The sequence below is a fragment of the Neomonachus schauinslandi genome, chromosome 14, assembly GCF_002201575.2.
Source record: "Neomonachus schauinslandi chromosome 14, ASM220157v2, whole genome shotgun sequence".
NCBI lineage: Eukaryota > Metazoa > Chordata > Mammalia > Carnivora > Phocidae > Neomonachus > Neomonachus schauinslandi.
Window position 1 is genome coordinate 65,588,760 of NC_058416.1, and position 17,223 is coordinate 65,605,982.

Below are 17,223 nucleotides of genomic sequence, written 5' to 3' on the forward strand. Positions count from 1 at the left end.
AAAGAAAGAAAGAAAGAAAGAAAGAAAGAAAGAAAGAAAGAAAGAAAATTAAAGCAAAAATTAAACATTAAGGAGAGAATCCCCAAATATGAGTTATTGAAAGGAAGTCTAGTCACAAATCACTGCTTATTCTAACCCTGGTCGATGTCAACCCAGATTTAAGTCAAAATCCTTCCAGAGACGTGTTTTTACAATTCCAATTCTTCAGGCTTATTGCTTCCTTCTGCCTGCCCAGCTTCTACAGCTCCAAAGCCAGAGATTAGCTTGCCTTGACCATGTTCCTCCTGCTCTGAGAATTCCTTTTAGCATTAGCTTCTCTCATTAAAAAAGGAGGGGGGGCCACCTGGCTGGCTCAGTGGGAAGAGCATGTGACTCCCAGAGTTGTGAGTTTGAGTCCCACACTGGGTGCAGAAATTACTTAAATAAGTATTTTTTTTTAAATAAAGGAATGATATATGAAACTCTTCTGCAAAACTATGTGCTTATTCAATATAACCTATGGTTATTATCAGGAGCTTTTAATGTAGTGGAAACAGAGGTGAGAATCAGACAGGCCTGGGACCAAATCCCGAGTCATCAACATGGCATCTTCTGAATTGAAGAATAACACTAGTCTAGATGCAATGTACTAATTTCCTGTTCCTTACTGTTATTAGTCTAATCTCCCCAGCCTAGATTTTCTCCTCAGCTTTAAGGGAAATACTTCTTTTTCTTTTTTTTAAAGATTTTGTTTATTTATTTGACAGAGAGAGAGAGAGCAAGTACAAGCAGGTGGAGCAGCAGACAGGGAGAGGGAGAAGCAGGCTCTCCGCTGAGCAGGGAGCCCAACTCAGGGTTTGATCCAGGACTCCGGGATCATGACCTGAGCTGAAAGCAAACGCTGAACCGACTGAGCCACCCAGGCGCCCCTAAGGGAAATGCCTTTGAATCCTGACAGTTCATGTAAAACCCTTCCCAGGTTTCAGCCTTGTCTTCAGGTGAAATGGGGCTAAAATCTTCCAGCCAGGCTCATTGAGAAGAGGGGATGAGCTAGCAGACCCCACAGGAAAGGCCTGTGTAGAGAAAGACCCCATTAGTGCTAGTATTCTTCCCCTGACTCCCGTTATTGAGGAATAACGTCTATGCTGAAAAGTGCACGTGGGTTAGGGCTGTGAATTTCCACAGACAGAACACACCTATGCAACCAGCCCCCAGATCAAGAAATAGTGCAGGCCCCAAGGAGCTCCCCTGGAGCCACTTCTCTTCTCTATTTTAATGGTTTGGGGAGTAATGACGTTGTCATCCATAGGAGAGAAGCGGCCCTAGGGTGTTTCTTCAAAACCTTGTGTAAGTGAAAAACAGTGACGTTCTCACACAGTGATCATGTACTGCCTTGTAACGGGTTTCTCCTCAGGAGATCCAAGTGGACAGAGAGTTTGATGACCTCGCCAGCTCAGTGAAGGTACTTCTTCCAGCACTCCATGTAAAGACTGCTGCCCACAGAAAAGAGTTACTGCCAGTCTTCACCCCATCCCTACCAGCGTCTGTCCCTAAGTGACTGCGGTGGGTGGCTTCCTCATCTCACATTGGCCACTTCAACGTCGAGGGTTCTTGGCCTCACGATGCCTTATTACCACTTGAGTCTGCAGTGAGTCCCCATGTCAACCGGGTGGTTAAGTCCTATGGAGCCTGTCTTAATGGAGTCTCAGACACCTGTACCCTCCTCTCTATCCCATGGCTTCTGTTAATGCAGAGACTGGGTCTTCCTTCGCTCACACTAACTTGTGTAACTTGTACTATGTGCTACATATTGAGCTGGGTATGGGGTCAGAGATGTCCAAAGTCCCAGCTTGGGTGACCTCAGGAGACAATGAAAGTACGAACTCAACTTGCCAGAATGCAAACTGACACAACTTTTCTGGGAGGCAATTTATCATTATGCACCAAAAGCCTTAAAACTGCCTGTGCTCTTTGATTCGGTGGTCTAATTAATCTGCTCTGCAGAAATAACCAGAGCTGCATAAAAAGATTAATGCCCAAAGATGTTCACTGAGGGGCACCTGGGTGGCTCAGTTGGTTAAGCGACTGCCTTCGGCTCAGGTCATGATCCTGGAGTCCCGGGATCGAGTCCTGCATCGGGCTCCCTGCTCAGCAGGGAGTCTGCTTCTCCCTCTGACCCTCTCATGCTCTCTCTCTCTCTCATTCTCTCTGTCTCAAATAAATAAATAAAATCTTAAAAAAAAAAGATGTTCACTGAAATGCTGTTTATAATATGAAAATTGGAAATAATCTAAATGCCCACTAACAGGGGTTAACTAAGATTTGGAAGTCTGCAAACATTAAAAGCCAAGTGTTCAAAGAACATTTAATAATTTATGAAAATGCACATGATTAATGTTAAGTGAGAAAATCAGATAAAAAAATCACATGGTTTGGTTAGTAGTTCCTCAAAAGATTAAACATGTAGTTTATCATAGACCCAGCAATTCCGGTCATAGAGAAATGAAAACATATGTTCACACAAAAACTTGCACACAGATGTTCACAGCTTTATTCATAATATCCACAAAGTACAAATGTCCACCAACTGATAAATGGATAAATAAAATATGGTATACCCATACAATGGAACACCCCTACAATTTGGCCATAAAAAGGCATGAAATTTGGGGTGATGAAAGTGTTCTAAAACTGATTGTGGTAATGGTTGTACAACTCTGAATATACCAAAAGTAGTTATTGTACACTGTTTTTTTTTAAAGATTTGTTTATTTATTTTAGAGGTGGGGAGGGACACAGGAAGAGGGAGAGAGAATCTCAAGCAGACTCCCTGCTGAGCACAGAGCCGGGCATGGGGCTTGATCTCACGACCTTGAGATCATGACCTGAACTAAAAACAAGAGTCAGGGGCGCCTGGGTGGCTCAGTTGGTTAAGCGACTGCCTTCGGCTCACGTCATGATCCTGGAGTCCCGGGATCAAGTCCCGCATCGGGCTCCCTGCTCGGCGGGGAGTCTGCTTCTCCCTCTGACCCTCCTCCCTCTCATGCTCTCTGTCTCTCATTCTCTCTGTCTCAAATAAATAAATAAAATCTTTAAAAAAAAATAAATAAAAACAAGAGTCAGACGCTCAACTGACTGAGCCACCCAGGTGCCCCTGAATTGTACACTTTAAATAGGTGAACTGTATAGTATGTGAATTATAGCTCAATAAAGCTGTTTACAAGAAAAAGGAATAAGGGGGCGCCTGGGTGGTTCAGTTGGTTAAGCGACTGCCTTCAGCTCAGGTCATGATCCTGGAGTCCCAGGATCGAGTCCCGCATTTGGCTCCCTGCTCAGCGGGGAGTCTGCTTCTCCCTCTGACCCTCCCCCCTCTCATGCTCTGTCTCTCATTCTCTCTCTCTCAAATAAATAAAATCTTTAAAAAGAAAAAAAAAGAAATTTAAAAAAAGAAAAAGGAATAAGGTATCATGCTACTACAGGAATGTACCATGTATCAGGAGGAATGTATCATGCTACAACATGAAGGCACCTTGAAAACATTATGCTAAGTGAAAGAAGCATTCCCAAAAGACCACATATTGTATGATTCTGTGTATATGAAATGTCCAGAATAGGCAAATCTATAGAGACAGAAAGTAGATTAGAAGTTGCCTAGGGCAGGGGCGCATGGCTGGCTCAGTCTGTAGAGTATGTGACTCTTGATCTCGAGGTTGTAGGTTTGAGCCCCATCTTGGGTGTAGAGATTACTTAAAAAAATAAAAAGAATAAAAAAAAAAAGTTGCCTAGGGCTGGGGAGATGGGAGGGACTGGGAGTTGACAGCGAAAGAGCATGGGTTTCTTTGGGAGGTGACAAAAATGTTCTAAAATTGATTATGGTGATTGTTGCACAACTCTGTGAATAAACTACAAGCCAGTGGATTGTATACCACTTTATTTTTTTTTTTTTTAAAGATTTTATTTATTCATTTGAGACACAGAGACACAGAGAGAGAGAGAGCATGAGCAATGGGAGAAGCAGACTCCCGGCTGAGCCAGGAGCCCGATGTGGGGCTCGATCCCAGGACCCCGGGATCATGACCCGAGCTGAAGGCAGACGCCTAACCATCTGAGCCACCCAGGCGCCCCTGTATACCACTTTAAATGGGTGAATTGTGGGGTGACTGCCTGGCTCAGTCGGTAGAACATGTGACTCTTGATTTCTGGGTTGTGAGTTCAAGCCCCACATCGGGTGTAGAGATTACTTAAAAGTTAAAAAAAAAGGGCGCCTGGGTGGCTCAGTTGGTTAAGTGACTGCCTTCGGCTCAGGTCATGATCCTGGAGTCCCGGGATCGAGTCCCGCATCGGGCTCCCTGCTCAGCAGGGAGTCTGCTTCTCCCTCTGACCCTCCCCCCTCTCAAGCTCTCTCTCTCTCATTCTCTCTCTCAAATAAATAAATAAAATCTTTAAAAAAAAAAAAGTTAAAAAAAAATGTTTTTTAAATGGTGAATTGTATAGTATGTGAATTATATCTCAAGAAAGCTGTTACCAAAACAAATCATATTGTTGGATCCAAATTGTGTAAAAAAAATGTATAAGTATATGTATGCAGGAGAAAGGACTAAAAAAACCCTGACATATTAATAATGTTTAGCTCTAAGTTGTGAGTTTGGGAATGATTTTAATTTTTTTCCTATTATTCTTCATTTTCCACACTTTCTACTCTGAATATGTGTTACTTTCATAACCAGAAAAATAAATAGTACTTTAAAATGTGAGAGGTGCCTGGGTGGCTCAGTCAGTTGAACATCTGACTCTTGATTTTGGCTCAGGTCATGATCTCAGGGTCCTGGGATCGAGCCCCACGTCAGACTCCTGCTCAGTGGGAAGTCTGCTTGTCTCCCTCCCCCTGCTTGTGTTCTCTCTCTCTCTCTAAAATAATAAATCTCTTTGAAAAATAAAAATAAAATGTGATGCAGTCTTCAATTAAATTATGTATGTGGTATGTTTTGAGCCCTGAGAAAGGAGGGTGCTACAGACTGAATTGAGTACCCCCCCAACTCCTATGTTGAAGCCCTAACCACCAATGTGACTGTATTTGGAGATAGGAGGTAATTGAGGTTAAATGAGATCATAAGAGTGGGGCCCTGATCTGATAGGATGCGTGTCCTTATAGGAAGAGACACCAGAGAACTTGCTCTCTCCTCCTACCCCTGTAGGCAGACACAGCAAGAAGGAGGCCTTCTGCAAGTCAGGAAGAGAGCCCTCGCTTGAAACCGACCCATCCAGAACTTGACCTTGTACTTCTAGCCTTCACAACTGTGTAAAAAATAAACTGTGCTTAAGCTACCCAGTCTGTGGTGTTTTGTTATGGCAGGTTAGCTAAGATAGAAGGATTCACTCTCCTGGAGAGAAGAAGCAGGGAAGGTTTCTCCTGGTTTCCCTGGCTCTCCCCTGACCTCCTTCCATCTCCCTCCTCCCTGCTGCCAAAGCTGCCTAAGGCAGACCTAATCATACTATTCATATGTTCCCAAGGCCTACAGAAAAATTCCAGCGCCTCTATCTGGTGTGTGTCCCATTGCAGGGGTTGAATTCTCCATTCTTCTCTAAGAAGAAGGTAAGAGTCTGCTCCAACACTCTAGGGAATCACCAGAAAGGGTGTTGCTTTGGGGTGATAAACTGGGGGTATGCCAGAATTCCTCTTACCCTGCTTTTCTCAGAAATAAATACACATTAGATCCTAAAGAAAGTTGAGTCAATCTTTACAGAATGGAAGAATCGGGTAATTGTTCCAAAGTCCCCCAAAATGGACACTGAGCTCTGACCCAGCTCTTGGGGGATGTGGGGAGGCTGGGGTATACCCTTCCACTCCCTTATCTCCAGAAACCCAGTTCACATTAAAGAAGTAATCAAATCCTGCCTGGTTCTCAGGTGCTGGATGGCAAAGGCCTTTCTGCACCAGAAAAGGGGTGGACAAGAAAGGGGGTGCAGACTTTAGGTATAAAGCTGGCATCCATCTTGTTAGTTGAGATGAAAGAATGAACACTAGAGGTCATACCCTCTGCAAGCACAGCTCCACCTGCTAGGGAATGGAGTAGGCCCAAGAGATAGGAATGTGTACTTATTCAAAGGATCATGACCCCACTAGTTTACCCACAGAACAAACAGGCACTTAAAAGCAGTTTATCAGCACTATCCCAAACACACAATCACCAGATGTACCTAATGAAATCTCTAACCTAAGAAATATGTTTTTCAGATTCCAAGTCTCCCGAGATAGAGCACAATTCCATGGACCAGAGGAAGCCACCTCAAGTAACAAAGTAGCATCTGTGTACGTGATTTCATGGGCCTCCGATCAACAGCGTCAGGAGACCCCTGACCCAAATTTTGCCCTTAAAAATCCTCACTTAGGGCGCCTGGGTGGCTCAGTCATTAAGCGTCTGCTTTCGGCTCAGGTCATGATCCTGGGGTTCCGGGATCGAGTCCCACATCGGACTCCCTGCTCGGCGGGAAGCCTGCTTCTCCCTCTCCCACTCCCCCTGCTTGTGTTCCTGCTCTCGCTGTCTCTGTCAAATAAATAAAATCTTAAAAAAAAAAAAAAGAAATCCTCGCTTATAAGGCATCAGGAAGTTCGGGACTTTGAGCATTCGTTTCCCGTTCTCCTGTGTGGTACCACACCAATAATATTCTACCTTCACGGCAAAAGCTCGGTGCCAGTCTTTTACTGGCTTGCTGGGCATGGGGTGGAGCAACTCTCCTTTGGATGGGTTACAGGTAGAAGATTGGCAGACCTCTGAGAGGTGGTCATGTCTGCAAAGACCTAAATCAGGAACAGGCAGATGAGTGGGCTTGAGGCTCCAAGCAAGAAGGCGACACAATCTTGACTTGAAGCCATTCGCACACTGGGGACTTACATACATGAAAATGTCCTGTGCCCCGTGCAGGGAAAACCGCGACCACTACAGCTTTCTAAAGGCCGAGGATGGCCCAGAACGCTCCGCCTTTGGCTAGGCAGCCGCCTTCCCGCCAAAGCCGCATCCAATCAGAAAGCGCCATACTCCGAGAGTCAAGCAATGGCCAATCGGAAGCGGGATTCCAGGCCTTGGTCCGCCCCGAGGCACTGAGGACCAATAGGCGCCTGGGCAGCAGCGGGCCAATCGCTGGCAGTGTGCACAGGGCAGCGGCGGCAGTTGGGCGCGTGGTGTCTGTGGCGGCAGTTGAGGTCAAGTAGCGGCGTTGGGCAGCAGCTGAGCTCACCATGGTAAGGCCCCGGGGCCTGGCCCACATTGGCAGGACCCCGGCCACTCTTGCTCCGTGGACGCCCAGGCGGGAGGGTGGGCGAAGCCCGCCACGTGAGGCGACAGGATGGGGCAAGACTGGGACGGACGCCGGGACCAGGGTTCCGTGGGGGGGCAGGCATCAGCTGGAAGAGGGGGCCGGGGTGGGCACGGGAGGCCCGGGGCTGCGGGTACGAGCAGATGGTCGTCCTCTCGCTTGTCCTCTGGGTGTGTGGCGACTTGCATCATGGGAGTCTCTGGGGTGAAGGGGGTGGGGGGTTGGCAGGTGCAGGCGGCTCCTCAGAAATTGTGCCTTTAACGAGCCAGGCAGGCAACTGGGTTGTTGGGTGGCCTCGACTCAGTCTCTGAGAAGACCAGCCGTAGTGTTGGGTTCCTGAAGACGAGGGTGGTTCTCAAACTTTCGGGTCCCAGGACATCCCTACAGTATTACAAATTATCCAGGACTCCAAGAAGCTTCTGTTTATGTGGGTTACATCTGTAGGCATTTGTCATGTTAGAAATTTAAAACGAGAAACTTTAAAAATATTTGTTCACTTTAAGGCAACACATGTTAATATAAATAACAAATATCCAAGTCAGAATAGCCATAGTTTGTCAACTCTTTGTAGGAAAATAACATGCCATGACAAAAGCAGCTAGTTCAGTTGGCAACTCAAAACACACAAGTGCCGTTTCTCAAGACAGCTGTATTTTAGCAGGTACACCAGTACTTTATGAATATTTTCCATTTTGTCACAGTTCTTGAGGATGGAGATTTTTTTTTTAAGATATATTTATTTAATTTTAGAGAGAGAACGTGTGAGCGGGTTGGGGCGGGGAGAGGGAGAGAGAGAATCCTCAAGCAGACTCCCCGATGAACGCAGGACTTGATCCCAGGACCTTGAGATCATGACCTGAGTTGGAATCAAGAGTCAGATGTGCTTGGGCGGCATCTGGGTGGCTCAGTCATTAAGAGTCTGCCTTCGGCTCAGGTCATGATCCTGGGGTCCTGGGATCGAGCCCTGCATCGGGCTCCCTACTCCTCGGGAAGCCTGTTTCTCCCTCTCCTACTCCCCTGCTCGTGTTCCCTCTCTCTCGCTGTGTCTCTGTCAAATAAATAAAATCTTTAAAAAAGAGAGACACTTGGGACAACTGGGTGGCTCAGTCGGTTAAGCGGCTGCCTTTGGCTCAGGTCATGATCCCAGAGTCCGGGGGTTGAGTCCCGCATTGGGCTCCTTGCTCACCGGGGAGCCTACTTCTTCCTCTGCCAGCTCTGCCTGCCACTCCCCCTGTTTTTGTGCTCTTTCTCCCTCTGACAAAATCTTTTAAAACAAATTTTTAAAAATTTAAAAACTGCTTTAAAAAAAAGTCATAACGCTTAACTGACTGAGCCACCCAGGCGCCCCGAGGTTGGAGATTTTATAAAATCAGTAATCATTTTTGCTTCATTATGAACATTCTTAAATGAAATTGACGTTTTTTTTTTTTCTTTTGTCTTTTTACTGTGAGTGCATAAATGTGAAGAATCTAATGAACACTGGTACAGTTTGGTGCCACTACCTTGATTTGTGCTCAAGCACCAGCAGTTTTACCCATCTCTGATTATTCACCATCAATGCAATTGTGAACATGGTGAGAAGGACTGGTCACCTCAGCAGTCCTGACTATGAAATTGCTTTAATTTCCATGTATCCTGAACAGGTGTATGGATCTCTAGTGGCCTGGGAACTCCAGATAACTTTGAGGACTGTTGCTGGGTAGGGGATCAATAGAAACAATAGATCGTTGACAGAAAGCATAGCTTTCTTGTAAAAGAATGAGGAGAGCAGAAAGTCTGCACATTTGCTGGTTGGAAGTTGAAGCTTCTTGGTAACTAGGGAACAAGGTTATCTGCCACAAATATGAAGAGAGCAGTTGGGCTGGAGCTTGAAAAGAACAGAGGAAGTTTCAAATAATTTTTCAGAGAGGAGATAAAGCTGACTAAAGAAATGTAAGATTTTTAAAAATTTTTATTGTTATGTTAATCACTATACATTACATCATTAGTTTTTGATGTAGTTTTCCATGATTCATTGTCTGTGCACAATACCCAGTGCTCCATGCAGAACATGCCCTCTTTGATACCCTTCACCAGGCTAACCTATCCTCCCACCCAGAAATATAAGATTCTAATGACCCAGGTGAGGTTGGCCATGAATTTATAATGGCTTTCTGTTGAAAGCTAGGAGTGATTTTCCTGACTGCTTTTGATTTGTTTCACTGGTTAAATAATCAGATGAAAGTGGTCTTGCAGATCACCTAGCACGTCAGTCCCCATTTTTTTAAAAGATTTTATTTATTTATTTGTCAGAGAGAGTGTGAGCACAAGCAGGGGGAGCAGCAGAGGGAGAGAGAGAGAAGCCTGATGTGGAACTCAATCCCAGCACCCTGGGATCATGACCTGAGCCGAAGGCAGCCACTTAACTGACTGAGCCGCGCAGGCATCCCACGTTAGTCCCCATTTTGTAAAAGAAGAAATTGAGGGATTTGCTCAGGATACAGAGCTTACAGAGATCATAGTGGGACTGAGTGAGTAGAAAACCAAATCAGGCATTTTGTGAAGTACAGGCTGCTTGGATTTAAGTAAGGCAAACTGAACAATATGGATTTGCAAATGGTGTGATTGGGTGGATTCCAAGACTTCCCAGAGTGTTGACATCATTCTCTGAAGGAGTGAGTTCCTTGTCATTGGAGAAGTTCTTTCTGGAACTGAATGCTTCCTTCTGGGGTAGATTCTTGGGGGATTGCAGCATAGTGTGAATCTCTGTGCCCCTGATTTGAGACTTGATGCTTGTGTAATAGAAAACAGGACTTCAAGTTCTTGGTGTATTATATACATTAGGATTTAGGGTAGATGGGACACCTTGAATTTCATTTGATTTCCTCTATGTATTTGTAAGGATAATGTGTCTAAAATAGAACAAATGATTTATGACTGTGCAGTTAGGTTCCGGGCAGGAAAGGTATGATGCAAAATATGTACTTTGAGGGAAATCTTTAAAAAGGTACTATCTATAAAGCTATGGGCAGGGTTGGGTCTAAAGAAACCACCAAAGGACAGTGCAGTGTTGTAGCATTTGTGATGTCTGGTAGCCTTTAACTCCTAGCTTTGAAGGTGAAGTGAGGGAGTAGTTACTAGAAGTTGAGAAGGTAGCTTTATGAAGAGCACAGACTGCTGAAAGTTTGTGGCTTTGTGTTTACACTCAAGGAACCCATGGCAGTATGGCAGGGGGTAGCCAAGGAGTGAGCACGCTGACCACACTGTCCTCCAGCCTCCCAGTCTCCTGCTGATGCCTGCCATTGGCTCAAGCAACCAGAAGCCAGGGGCGAGGAAGCCCTTTTAATGCAGTCCACATGGGTCAGCCTCTGTGAACACAAACCTAGATGGAGAAAAATAGAGGGTAGATGTAGATGGGTAGATAGAAGACACACATACAGTGACACCTGAGCCGTGGTGACCGGTGTCCTAGTACACTTTTCCTTCCCTGAGTCTATATTACCTGTTACCCTGTTTTTGGACAGGACACCATCAAAAGCTAGTATTCTTTAGAGAATAACTATGACTAGCCATAATGCGGAGTTTACTGTTGACAGTACATATATAGTAGCAAATACTTTTGTATAGGGGCTAAGTCTGGCACTTAGTAGCTAGGGTGGTTTAGAGCACCTCAGTTTTCACAGTGACAAAAGAGTCACATAAGCCTTCTGGGAAAGACTTGTAAAAGCTTTAGACACTGAAACATACATACATGTGTTATGTTTTGCATGCCATATAGTGTCGATTGCCTTGAAAACAAGGAGGTCTCAACGTTTATGTTCTGGTTCCCAGCGCGAGTGCATCTCTATCCACGTGGGGCAGGCAGGTGTCCAGATCGGCAATGCCTGCTGGGAACTGTACTGCCTTGAACACGGAATTCAGCCTGATGGTCAGATGCCAAGTGACAAAACCATCGGCGGTGGGGATGACTCGTTCAACACGTTCTTCAGCGAGACTGGGGCTGGCAAGCATGTGCCCAGAGCGGTGTTTGTGGACCTGGAACCCACCGTGGTCGGTAGGTCCTGGGGCACTTGGGCGGCTTTCCTGGGACAGTGGGAGGGCCTCCCTGTGCTCCTTTGACTCCTTCCACAGAAAGGATGGGACGTGCAAGTGTATGCCTGTGGCTGTGTTAGGTGAGAAACTACAGGGTTAGTGCTTCAAGTGTCTTTGGCACCGAGGCTCCTCATTTAGGAGAACCTAATGTGCAGAAAAGAGGGGCTGGTAATAGATTCACTCGTGGCCGCCTCAGACCCAGGCAGGTGGTTGTGTGGACCCGGTGCCGGGTCTCGGGTCCCTCCTTAACGCTGCCCACATGGTGATGCTGGTGCACGAGAGTCGTGACCTGAGTCTTAGACACGGAAGGTAAATAGAGACCATTCCTTGGGATCCTCCAGCTGAGAAGCCTGAGGGGGTGGCCAGGGAGAGCTGCCAAGAGAGGGCACCTTTCAGGGGCCACCCGGGAGAAGACAGAACGTCAGCCTGAAGCGTGTGAGCCGCAGGCCACCTAGGGTGCCCTGACGGGACTGCCTGGCAGAAGTCATGCTGACCTGGTGACTGTCTAGTATGTCAGGGCTTTTTAGTCACACTCCTTGTGTGTAGCTACAGATGGGAAGAAATAATCGCGTGTGTGCGGGTGTGAGCTTTTTCCCTTCTTTGGGAACCCGTCAGATTGGACTTTGTACCTCCAGTGGACTTCCGCTGCTAGAGCCACAGACCACAGTTGTGGTCTGCATGTCACACAGAGACGTTTCCTGTGAGACACCGATGCTGCCGACCCCCAAGGCACAGCCCGTGCGTGGTAGATCCCCGAAGGGTCCCCAAATCCCTCCCCGTCGGTGAGTTAACAACAGGCCTTAAAGACCCGCGGCCCACGCGTCCTCTTTGTAGATGAAGTGCGCACGGGGACCTACAGGCAGCTCTTCCACCCAGAGCAGCTGATCACCGGGAAGGAGGACGCAGCCAATAATTACGCCAGAGGCCATTATACCATCGGCAAGGAGATCGTCGACCTGGTCCTGGACCGGATCCGGAAACTGGTAAGGGGGCGCCGAGAGGGCTTCCTGTGGACGCTGCCCTGGACGGGAGGGTGGCGGGGATGGGGACCGGGAGGTCATTTTGGCCAAACCCCAGGCCAGAATCTTGAGTCCACGTCTTCCTTCACGGGTGGCTTCAGTGCATCCGTCGTCCACCCATCTTCACGTCTGCCTTGCTTTGCTTCTGAGTGTCACGTGTGTGCGCTGCGGCCGATTCGAACGCGTAGCGTCCTGCAGAGGAAAAGAGGAGTGACCGTGGCTCGCTGGAGGTCGGCGGTGTGGCTTCTGCAGGCACTGACCCACGGTCTGTGCTTTCTCTCAGGCGGATCTGTGCACGGGGCTGCAGGGCTTCCTCATCTTCCACAGTTTCGGGGGCGGCACCGGCTCTGGCTTCGCGTCTCTGCTCATGGAGCGGCTGTCGGTGGACTACGGCAAGAAGTCCAAGCTGGAATTTGCCATTTACCCAGCCCCCCAGGTGTCCACGGCCGTGGTGGAGCCCTACAACTCCATCCTGACCACCCACACGACCCTGGAGCATTCTGACTGTGCCTTCATGGTGGACAACGAAGCCATCTACGACATATGTCGGCGCAACCTGGATATCGAGCGGCCCACGTACACCAACCTCAATCGTCTGATCGGGCAGATCGTGTCCTCCATCACGGCCTCCCTGCGATTCGATGGGGCCCTGAACGTGGACTTGACGGAATTCCAGACCAACCTGGTCCCGTACCCCCGCATCCACTTTCCCCTGGCCACGTACGCCCCGGTCATCTCTGCCGAGAAGGCCTACCACGAGCAGCTGTCCGTGGCCGAGATCACCAATGCCTGCTTCGAGCCGGCCAACCAGATGGTCAAGTGTGACCCTCGGCACGGCAAGTATATGGCCTGCTGCATGTTGTACAGGGGGGACGTGGTCCCGAAAGATGTCAACGCGGCCATCGCCACCATCAAGACCAAGCGCACCATCCAGTTTGTGGATTGGTGCCCGACTGGATTTAAGGTAGGACTGGGTAATGTGGTGTGGTTTTACCTGTCAGCAGCAGCAGACCAAGCACACAATGCCCTTTGTGGAGAATACCCCTATTTCTTGGCAGCTAGGCTGAAAGGAAAAAAGTTTAGTAATTAATTTGCTAAGGGCCTATCAACTACTTCGTGTACCCCTATTTCTTAGAAACACCCTATAAAGTTCCCTGGGGTAGTATTACTAACATCTTACAGTTTAAAGACTGAGCTGAGACAGCTCTTTGTATCTTAAAGGCCCCATGGGCAGCAAGTGATGGAGAGCACAGAGACAGTCTGACTGTAGGCCTGGTCTCTCCACATTTCTCTATTGCTTACATAAGTTTGTTAGGTCTGTGGTGTTGTTTTGTATTAGAAATAGTGTTTTTTAGACTTTACATAACTTAAGACCTTTCTATTCACTGCAGTTTAGGCAAAACTTACATGTCTGTAAGCAGAATTTTAAATTGGTCACACGGTGTTTACTATCAGTTCACTCCTGTTTCTCCAAACCACACTGGGAATGTTGCCTCACACATAAAATCACATTGATAATAGGTGGCTCCTTCAACTATGTTTAATGTCACAATGAAACATCTGCCAAGAAAAAGGGAACATGTACTTGGAAGCCAAATAACAGAATGTCAGCCTCTTGACCTATTGTGATTATGCAGCTAAGTGCCTCACCACCCCTGAGTTTGAGAACTCTGTGCCCTCTTTTTAGTTAAAAGTGGTTGTTCACCCTTGGTTTTCTGCACTTGACAAAGTTGTGGACCCTGCATTTGTACGTCCTGATGATTTCCTGAGGTGTTTGGAGAGTTCTATGTTCCAGTCATTCCAGATTGAAAATGATGAGAAGCAGAAGAAATGTGTGTCATCTGGTCCCATTTGGAATGGCTGTAGCTTACCTGTAACTGCACAGAAGTTGTTGAACCTGTCTGGCCCTGTCAGCCCCCACTTTTGTCTGTGTCGGATATCTTGACACAGATCATCTCTGAGGGCATAAAATTGATGGGTTTAAAGTGACTCACAGGGAAGGGTAAACTTTGACAGGTTTCACCAATCTGGAAATAGCCACTGATATGACATGGGAAGTTTGCAGAACTTAGAGGTTAGAGGTCGAAGTCGAAACCTTCAATTCCATGTGTCTAATTGCCAAGTTCTTGAGTGGAGGAAGTTCTCTTTCGGTCACTGTGACCTTCAGAAGGTAAGGATATCCAAGACGGCTTCAGCTGGGAGGCATTGTGGGGGGTGCCTTGTGCCCAAGCTTCCTCTCCTGAATCTCTGGCTCCTCTGAACCAGCAGGGAGGGCCAGTCTGTGAGGAGGTACAGGAAGCCACAGCTTTTACTGTCCCTACATAGGACAGTCCAGCCCCGGAGGGACTGTATTGCATTCTCATTGCTCTAAGCTCCTTGTCAGCTAGAGTGTGGTTTCACTCTATGTTCTGTAACCATTTGCTCAGGGATACACTATATTCAAGGAGTCATTTCTATGCTTAAATGTATTTAGTTTTTTATTATAAAAACGCATAGGGCGCCTGGGTGGCTCATTTGGTTAAGCGACTGCTTTCGGCTCAGGTCATGATCCTGGAGTCCCTGGATCGAGTCCCGCATCGGGCTCCCTGCTCGGCAGGGAGCCTGCTTCTCCCTCTGACCCTCCCCCCTCTCATGTGCTCTCTCTCTCTCTCATTCTCTCTGTCTCAAATAAATAAATAAAATCTTAAAAAAAAAAAAACCATATATATGGCAAAATTTAACAATGTAGAAGGCTGAAAAGCTAAAGTCCTCTTCCCCTTCCCCAGAGCTTGCTTTGTTCTTCATTCTGTGCATTTTCAAGGGAATTTATACTTTTTGTTTTCTGGGTGATGTCAAGAGGCCAGCAATATGGGCAGAGTATGCAAGTTCTTTTTTTTGTCTGTGACGGAGTTGACTCAGTACACACAGCCAAAGAAAGCAGGGAACTGGTGGTGCTCCCACTTGGGAGGGACCAGCTGGCCTGGCCTTAGAGCTGTGGGAGGACACCCCTTGGATCAAGGTCAGAACCCCTGGGCCCATGTCTCTCCCCCTAACAGTTCTGGAGACTGGCTGTGTGCCTAGCTGCTGCTAACTGCTATGTGCTCACCAGGACACTGCCTCAGCACACTCCCAGGTGTTTATCCTCCTCCACAATGAGGTTCCCCTAGCCTTCCCCTAGTCTGTTTGTTACCCTAAGGTATTTTTAAACATAAATACTCACATAGTAACCAACTTGCTTTTATTTTTGCCGAGTATGTTTATATGCCAAGACAGATTTCTCATTCTTTTTCATGATCAGTGTTTCACTAAATGGGTCTATAAAAATTTAGTTCGCCATGATGGACATTTGTTTCCAGTTTTGCCATTACAAACAGTAAACTAAATACATAAAAATGTTTATACATGTAGCTTTGTGCTCTTGTGTGGGTAAATCCAAAAATTGAGAGCATATGGTCAAAGGATATTAAATTGTGATTAGTACTGTCAAAAAATAAAGTACCGGTTTCTATAGGGCATCATTTAAACTAGGTCTACAGCTCGTTTTTTATTTTTTAAAGATTTTTTCTTTATTTGAAAGAGAGAATGAGAGAGAGAAAGAAAGAGAGCACATGAGAGAGAGGGGGGAGGGTCAGAGGGAGAAGCAGACTCCCCGCCGAGCAGGGAGCCCAATGCGGGACTCGATCCTGGGACTCCAGGATCATGACCCGAGCCGAAGGCAGTCGCCCAACCAACTGAGCCACCCAGGCCGCCCCTGCAGCTCGTTTTTTAAAAACAAGCTACTGGGGTGCCTGGGTGGCTCAGTTGGTTAAGCATCTGCCTTTGGCTCAGGTGGTGGTCCCAGGGTCCTGGGATCGAGCCCCGCATCGGGCTCCCTGCTCGGCGGGGAGTCTGCTTCTCTTGCTGCCTGCCGCTCCCCCCTGCTAGTGCTCTGTCAAATAAATAAATAAAATCTAAAAAAAAAAAACACTACCATTTCTGAGGTCACATTATAATCTTCACATGTTCCCTTTCTCTCACAGGTGGGCATCAACTACCAGCCCCCCACCGTCGTCCCCGGGGGTGACCTGGCCAAGGTGCAGCGGGCTGTGTGCATGCTGAGCAACACTACCGCCATTGCCGAGGCCTGGGCCCGCCTGGACCATAAGTTTGACCTCATGTACGCAAAGCGGGCCTTTGTGCACTGGTACGTGGGGGAAGGCATGGAGGAAGGGGAGTTCTCTGAGGCCCGGGAAGACCTGGCAGCTCTGGAGAAAGATTATGAAGAGGTGGGTGTGGATTCCGTGGAAGCAGAGGCCGAAGAAGGGGAAGAATACTGAATGGGAGTGCATCTGGCAACCATCCCTTTGTATCACATCGCCCCCACTATAACATTACAAGATATGTTTACCTATTAAAGTTTCTGTATTGAAGCATTGTTATCTCTTGTGCTGCACCTTGACAGAATTCTCGATACAGATACCTGCCTTTTCCAAGTGCATTTCCAGGGGGAAAAAAATGTTTCCTCTCAGAAAAAGCCAAGCACGTTTGTCTATGTTTAGTTACTTCACCCCTAGAAAGGCGGCTTCAAAAAGCACGGCTGAGGGAATTAGGAAAAATGCTTTGGTTATTCTTAAATCTTTTTATTCTTGATGTTCCTTTGGAAAATGGAATAGTAATCTGGTTTGTTTTTCTAAATGTGGAGTGGCTACTTTGACCCAGTCTTGTGGGAGGGCCCAGGGAGGCAGCCCCACCCTAGTGCAAACTCCTTTGCTGAGGCTGTTTCCAGCAAGGCCTTTGTTTTTGGGTTTTTTTGGTTTGTTTTAATTTTTTCTTTTATTATTTATTTGAGAGAGAGCGAGGGAGTGAGCACGAGTTGGGGGCA

The 17,223-nt window shown here is 47.1% G+C and overlaps 2 protein-coding genes across 2 annotated transcripts in view; both read left to right on the forward strand.

The window, feature by feature from the left end:
• The window catches only part of LRRC74B (leucine rich repeat containing 74B), a 13,083-nt gene extending 11,546 nt beyond the window's left edge, over positions 1–1,537 (forward strand). Inside the window, exon 9 of the mRNA XM_021687941.1 lies at positions 1,394–1,537. Coding sequence (XP_021543616.1) covers positions 1,394–1,537 — 144 coding nt within the window. The remainder of the gene's footprint in view (positions 1–1,393) is intronic.
• Positions 1,538–11,190: 9,653 nt separating this feature from the next.
• On the forward strand, positions 11,191–16,678 carry LOC110578348 (tubulin alpha-3 chain). Its single transcript, XM_021687882.2, has 4 exons — positions 11,191–11,326; positions 12,199–12,347; positions 12,667–13,347; positions 16,382–16,678. The coding sequence occupies exons 1-4, from the start codon at positions 11,206–11,208 to the stop codon at positions 16,676–16,678; spliced, it is 1,248 nt and encodes a 415-aa protein (XP_021543557.1). The 5' UTR covers positions 11,191–11,205.
• Positions 16,679–17,223: the final 545 nt, after the last annotated feature.